The sequence below is a fragment of the Arachis duranensis genome, chromosome 1, assembly GCF_000817695.3.
Source record: "Arachis duranensis cultivar V14167 chromosome 1, aradu.V14167.gnm2.J7QH, whole genome shotgun sequence".
Classification (NCBI taxonomy): Eukaryota; Viridiplantae; Streptophyta; class Magnoliopsida; order Fabales; family Fabaceae; genus Arachis; species Arachis duranensis.
This window is the reverse complement of record NC_029772.3, coordinates 16,628,437-16,635,711: the sequence shown is the minus strand read 5'-3', so window position 1 is coordinate 16,635,711 and position 7,275 is coordinate 16,628,437. Positions and strand designations below refer to the sequence as shown.

General features: G+C 37.4%; 1 protein-coding gene across 2 annotated transcripts; it reads left to right on the top strand.

The window, feature by feature from the left end:
* The first annotated feature begins 2,003 nt into the window (after nt 1-2,003).
* On the top strand, nt 2,004-6,418 carry LOC107480521 (probable receptor-like protein kinase At5g24010). 2 transcript variants are annotated; one of them, XM_052258846.1, is made up of 2 exons: nt 2,004-5,156; nt 5,574-6,418. In XM_052258846.1, exon 1 carries the CDS (start codon nt 2,147-2,149, stop codon nt 4,733-4,735), a length of 2,589 nt encoding a protein of 862 aa, XP_052114806.1. In that variant the 5' UTR covers nt 2,004-2,146; the 3' UTR covers nt 4,736-5,156; nt 5,574-6,418. The 2 variants fall into 2 exon arrangements, with proteins under 2 accessions (XP_052114806.1, XP_052114804.1); XM_052258844.1 differs by having other exon boundaries at nt 5,569-6,418.
* The last annotated feature ends 857 nt before the right edge of the window (nt 6,419-7,275 follow it).

Genomic DNA, 7,275 nt, shown 5'->3' with positions numbered 1-7,275 from the left:
AGGGTGATATACAAAGTTGCAGAAACTATAGAGAGATCAAGCTCATGAGCCATACCATGAAGTTATGGAAAAGGGTGATAGAACGGAGGCTGAGACAAGAGACACAAGTAATAGAGAACCAATTTGGTTTTATACCAGACAGATCCACCACTGAAGTGATATACCTGTTAAGAAGGATGATACAGAGGTATCGTAGTAATAAAAGGGACCTACATATGATGTTTATTGATTTGGAAAAAACGTACGATAGAATGCCAAGAGAGGTCTTATGAAAGGTTTTAGAAAGGAAGAGAGTAAGGATCGCATATATTCGTGTAATTAAAGACATGTATGATGTGGTTACAACTAGTGTGAAGACTCAAGGTAGTGTGACAGAGGAATTTCCTATTAGTATGAATTACACTAGGGATCATCTTCAAGTCTATACCTTTTCACATTAGTTTTGGAAGTACTCACAGAGCATATCCAAGAGCTTGTCCCATAGTAGATGCTTTTTGCCGATGATATCGTTCTTTTCAGAGAGTTAAGGAAAGACCTAAATAAGAAGTTAGATTTATGGAGAGAAACTCTAAAAGTGTATGGTTTGCGTATAAGCAGTAGCAAGATTGAATATATGAAATGTAAGTTCGGCTGCCAAAAAAAAAAATCATAATACAGAGGTGAAGATTGGAGAAAACATTTTAAAAAAAGTTAAAAATTTTAAATATTTTGGGTGTATCATACAGGATAACGAAAAGATTGAATATGATGTAAATCATAGAATTTAAGCAAGTTGATCTAAATGGCAGAATATATCTGATTTTATATATAATAAAAAAATGTTTTTAAAACTTAAATGTTGCTTTATGTTTCAAGTACAATTGCTTAGGCCGAAGCTAAAATAGGACGTGAGATTGCCCGTTGCCACCTTGAAGATCAAGTTAAACTTTGAACGTGAATTTAACAAATAAAATAAAGTTGCCTATGAATAAAAAATCCTTGAGTCTAAAAGGAAGACTTCTAATTTTGCAACTCAACTATACACTAAAATTCTGACGAATTCTTCAATTATATTGACGCCAAAAAAAAAAAAAAGAGTGAAAGTGTATATGAGTATTTGGAGGTATTTTCTTATGTTTTTATTTTATATTTAGTCTTTGTCTGTTTTCAATTCTTCAAGTTTTGTCTTTATTTATTTATCTATTTTCTAGTATCCAAGAATTTTGTTTATCTTTATTTATTTTCTTCAAGTTTGATTTTTATTGTTCATTTGAACACTTTGAAATTTTTGTTCATAAGATCTCATTCAATCAGTAATATAATATTTATATTCTCTTTTTACTATTTGCAAAATTTATTTTGACATTCATAATCAATAAATTTTGAGGACGAATTCTAAAATAAATGATATCTGTTTTCTAAATTAAAATCTTGATACAAATTTGGCTAATATTTCACTTCAAAGTCGAAAAATCAAAATCTAACCGAAACATCTATATAATTATTCTCAATTTGTGAATTTGATCTATTAGGCTAGTTTTACTCACATATCGTCCGATTGGCAGTGAGTGACATTTATGATTTATAGTTCATGCAAAATATTTGTCTGAATAATAAATAACTTCAGTTCTATTCTCTTACAATAAGATATTAAGACATATGGGTACCGGAGAAAGACGAAAAAACAAAAAAAAAAAAAATTAGTGAATTCCCCCCCAAGAATGCCAGGACAAATTATATGCCTTTCGACCTTATTAAAATCTTGATATGTTAAGACGATATTTGTCCCCTACTCTGTCATGCCACTAGACCATGTATTACTTGCAGCCTTCTTAATTCATTATTCATTCCGTGGAACAATCATTTATTCTTTATTATATTATTACATTAATGAATCTGAAGTGGCACGCCAACTTGGTGGGCACTTCAAAAGTATGCAACCAATCATTTTTCCACCGTGAGTAAGACTCAATTATTTTTCAAGGCTCAAATCAAATAGTTGGAGACTCTGGGGTAGTTGATAAATCAACTATCACATGTACACCAGAAAATAAAAAATAGAAATAAAAAAATGAAAAAGAAAATGAAGAAAAATCAAAGCTGACGACTTGACCTCTTCTGAAGTCGTCTTCGCTAACACTATCCATAGTTCATAGTCACAGATGCCATGATTGTAGCTGAAATTGTTCATCACAGGCACCAATTTTCCATGGCAATTCATCATCAGTTTTACACAGTTCAACACTCTCTGCCTTTACTGCTATTACTTGTTATTCAGCTTTCATCACTTCAGTTCCACTCCCATGGGTATGATCTCCAAAACAAGTACTTCATCAATTGCGGATCGAGCAGCAATGCTAAGGACACCGAGAGTGGGAAAACTTACGTTGGGGATTCAAGCCAGGTCAGTTATAGCAAGGGAAGCAAAACAGAATCCAACCAATCATCAGTTCCTTCACCTATCTACCAATCCGCAAGAATCTTCCCAAGTCAATCTTTCTATGAGTTCCCAATTGACACCGCTGGTACCTACATAATACGCCTTCATTTCCTTGCTTTCACTTCGCCTAGTAACCTCTCTTCTGCAACGTTCAATGTCTCGGTTCCTAATTTCATGCTGCTGCAAAACTTCACGCCCAAGAACTATACAAAATCTCCTCTTGTTAAAGAGTATTACGTGAAGATATCTCTTGGTAAATTCAGATTCACTTTCGACCCTCTCCGTTTCTCGTTTGCCTTTGTGAATGCCATAGAAGTCTTCCTACTCCCCCGCTTCTTAATCGCTAATAGCGTCACAGGTTTTGATCCACAACCTGCCATTGGACAAAATAGTTTGTCCACCTACAGTGGGGTACTCACGCGAGCGTTGGAGACCAAACACAGGCTCAATGTTGGTGGCAATAATATCACAAGTAGCGCAGATCTCTTATGGAGAACCTGGTTTTTAGATGATACTTACCTTATTGATGGTCAAAATGCCAAGAGTTCCCAATATTCTGGTAGCATTCCACTCACGGCAGGTCCTGATGATGATGGTCCAAACGCTAATAGCTATACTGCGCCAGAAAATGATGTTTACGGAACAGCTAGATGGATTAATGTTACCTCTGAAAACATAACCTGGAGTCTTCCTGTGGACAAGAATGTAAACCACCTAATTCGGCTTCACTTCTGTGACATTTGGTCTATACAGGCTGACCTTACGATATTTGGCATGTACATTTATGACCAGTTTGCTTTGCTCATTGGTGACGACAGAAATGTGTCTAACAAATTGCCGGCGCCTTATTATTATGATTTAATGGTCCAGTCTGATAACTCTGGTTTTTTCCGAATCACTGTCAAGCCTAATAGTTCTGCTAAGGTTCTTAGAGCTTTTTTGAATGGTCTAGAAATAATGCAAATGGTTGATTCATCAGATTTGAGTTACTTGGAAGACCATTCCAATGGAAACACTAGTGTTCTTCCAGTGGTGCTGGGTTCAGTACTTGGAGGTTTGGTCCTGGTTGCATTGGTTGTTATTGTGTTAGTTTGGCGTCTTAAGACCAACAAACAAAAGCCGGTGGAGGGTTCAGATTGGTTGCCAATTCCTGCCACGGCAGGAGGAAGTTCTCACAGCAGAACAAGCCGGTTGACTGATGGAACCATTCAAGGCTCTCCACTTCGCAACATTAATCTCGGACTGAAGGTTCCTCTGCAGGATCTTCAATTGGCAACCAAGAACTTCGACGAGAAGCAGATAATTGGCAAGGGCGGTTTTGGAAATGTCTACAAGGGAGTTCTCAAGAACGGCATGAAAGTAGCAGTTAAGAGGAGTGAGCCAGGGTCCGGTCAGGGCCTTCCGGAGTTCCAGACTGAGATCATGGTTTTGTCCAAAATTCGCCACAGGCACCTCGTTTCCTTGATCGGCTACTGCGACGAAAGGTACGAGATGATACTGGTTTACGAGTACATGGACAAAGGGACATTGAGGGACCATTTGTACAATACAAAACTGCCAAGCTTGACTTGGAAGCAAAGGCTTGAAATTTGCATTGGAGCCGCAAGAGGCCTTCAGTACCTTCACAAAGGCGCGTCCGGGGGAATCATTCACCGGGATGTTAAATCCACCAACATTCTCCTTGATGAGAATCTTGTGGCTAAAGTTGCTGATTTCGGCCTTTCGAGAACAGGACCTCTTGACCAGCATTCCTATGTCAGCACAGGTGTTAAAGGAACTTTTGGTTATCTTGATCCGGAGTATTTCAGGTCGCAGCAGCTGACAGAAAAATCTGATGTCTATTCATTTGGTGTAGTTCTTCTGGAAGTGTTATGTGCCAGGCCGGCTATCGAACCTTCGCTCCCAAGGGAGCAAGTGAACTTGGCTGAGTGGGGAATCCTTTGCAAAAACAAAGGGATTCTAGAAGACATCATTGATCCCACCATCAAAGGCCAATTAGATCAAAACTCGTTCAGGAAGTTTAGCGAGACAATAGAAAAATGCTTGCAAGAAGATGGTTCTGATAGGCCAACCATGGGTGATGTGTTGTGGGACTTGGAGTATGCACTGCAGCTTCAGCGTGGCGCAATACACAGAGAGCCGCATGAGGATAGTTCTAGCAGTGCTTCTGCATCGCTTCAGTTGCCCAATGTTAGGCGTCTTCCTTCGCTGTCCACCTTGAGCGAAGTGGATGACATGTCCATTGCAATGGGTGATCGGTCTGATACAGCAGACGATTCAGTTTTTTCTCAGTTGAAAATCGATGAAGCTAGATAAATTTCAAGCTCTTCGTCACGCATTACCATAGTTTTAAAATGTATGAAGTAGAGTTGACTGCATTTTGGACTGCTTCAGTTGCTACTTCATTCTTGTTTTCATGTGTTCTGCATTTCCCCTGTAGTCTATTCTAGCTGAAATAAATTTCTCCAAGCAATTGTAAAAGATCAATGACTTCATTTATATCTGATGTTTGTACTGAATTGTCTATAAATTAGATCCATATTGTTAAATATACATGCTTCAATTTTCTTCACCTTGTTTTGGCATCAGTGGCATTCAATCAGTTTGTAACAGGGAGAGAAGAGTGCCATTGTTGGTCTTGCAGCTACTGAGGAAATTTCCGTCTGTTGTGTGTAACTGTTACCTGAGTGCCAAAGTGACGAATACAAACCAGTCAAATTCATTGAGCACTAACAAGGTATTTGTTTATCAGTTTTTGTATAAATTAGAAATAACGGTTTGCCAAAGATACCATAGATTTCTACCTCAATCTCTTACACTTGAAGCAGTTATATACAATATGTCTATTTAGTTGATGAATGCTGCAATGGATCCTGTGCCCATAGGCCATATCTATAACACTAGTCAAGTGCTTAACATTTGACCAAACGTTGTAATAATTAGGAAAAACTCTTTTTCCATTTAAATGTATCACTATAATTGTTGATGACTTTGCCAAGGTAAGATGTTATGTTAGCCCACTGAACATATATAATTCAATTATTGAAATTGTTTCCTACAAGGATTATTGAAATTGTGATAGAAACCGCTGACTTATCAATGTAGATAGTTGAATTGTTGTTAATTAGTTATACCTGTGCTGTTACTAGACTAGCCAGTACATGATTCAAGTTTCAACCAATGGAGGCATAGTAACACTAACACGGTCACAAGACTATCGAGCCCAGTTATACAGACTCAACAGAGCAGCCTCAAGCCCTCAACTACAAATAGTTACTTGTTAGCTTTCTCTTGTTTTGTTTCTAAAGGAAGTCTGTTTGTTAAGTTGGTTAAGTTTTGCTTAGCTGGCACATATCAGTCTGGTTAGTTTGTAACATAAGTTAGAACTGCTGAACTGTAATTGTACTTCTCTTCAGAATGACTTCTTCTATTCATTCTCCACACTTGTCTATGTTTTCACCTTCATTCATGTTGGGTTTTTGGGCTCTCTTCCTATGTGGAGAAAAAAAAGCCCAAATGCTAGTATCCAAACTCATGAATAGTTGAAGTGGCTGAGGTGAGTTAAGGTTGAGTGAGAGAGGTCTCAATTGAAAGGGGAAGGAACACCAAACACTAGAGAGAAAAGAAGAAAGAAAGTTATTTTCGCACATACACAAAGCTGTCTCTGTAAATTGGTCACTGCAGATTCGTTAACCGTTGGATCAAGCTCAAATTTGGACATTGTGTTCTACAATTGGGTTCTTTGATTTCACCGTTTGGATCTTCAATTCGACACTGTAGCTGGAGATATTGGCCACGCACAGTAGCTCTGTTTTTGTGGTATTTTCATCTTCTTATTCTTGTTTTGAAAGCTTTGAAGCTTGGGTTGTTTGGCTTGTTGTATGCATGTTTTGTGCAGTAATTTGTGACTCTCTTGTACTCTATTTTTCATCATAGTAAAACTATATCCTGGTCTTGGTGACTCGTGGTTTTTACTTCTCTCATTGAGGACGTTAAAAATCTTGGTGTATTAGCTTGTTTCTAATTTATGATTTATGTGATTTTTCCGCTGCTATTAGGTATTATTGTGCTGGTGTTAATATTTGTTGTGAGTAGATATTGTTGCTTCTCAAATTTTTCCAAGTAAGGAATTGTGTTTTATTCCTATCAATTATTCTTACTGTCATTTCTGCTAGAAGCTCAAGAAGCTTCTTCCTTTTGCTACTGCTGTAAAGTGAGATCACTTGGGTTTCATTTCTACGGATCGATATTCAAATTCGTGCAGATACTGTCCTGTTGTTTCACCATATTGAAGCAACCATATTTGTTGGTCATTTATATTGCATCGTCGGTGTAGACATTGTTCGTTGTTCATTATTAGTTTCCATACTCCCCTTGTCACTTACTTGGACAAGAATCTTCTCCCTTCAAGTTCTGTTTGCAACCAGTGACTTCACAGAACAGAGAAGATCGCGGGCAATTAGAGTGGCAGCGGAAAATAGTTACAGCTTAGTTTTAGCTCTGTAGTTAACTTTTTGCAGTTTTGAAATATTGCTTATAGATTTCATGAACCAGATCAAAATGTCAATGCTGTGTTTGTTCAACTACCTATCTATTCAAAAGCTAGATTTAGCTGGTTTATGGATTCTAAATATAATTTAAACAAAAACAAAACATACCTATATTTTCAATCACTGATTGGTTTATTGGCCAATTATCATACTCCGAGTTTGCAGTCATATTAAATTTATTGCCCCTTTAGTTTGACCAATTTGAGCATAGTATAATTAATATGCCTCCCATACGAATCAATGTCAGTTATTCCCTCTATCACTGTATTCAACTATCTCACTAGAAATCCAACATTTCTTCTCTGC

Bases quoted from the DNA above. Each gene is read 5' to 3' on its own strand.
- LOC107480521 (XM_052258846.1), top strand. From the start codon at position 2,147: ATGATTGTAGCTGAAATTGTTCATCACAGGCACCAATTTTCCATGGCA.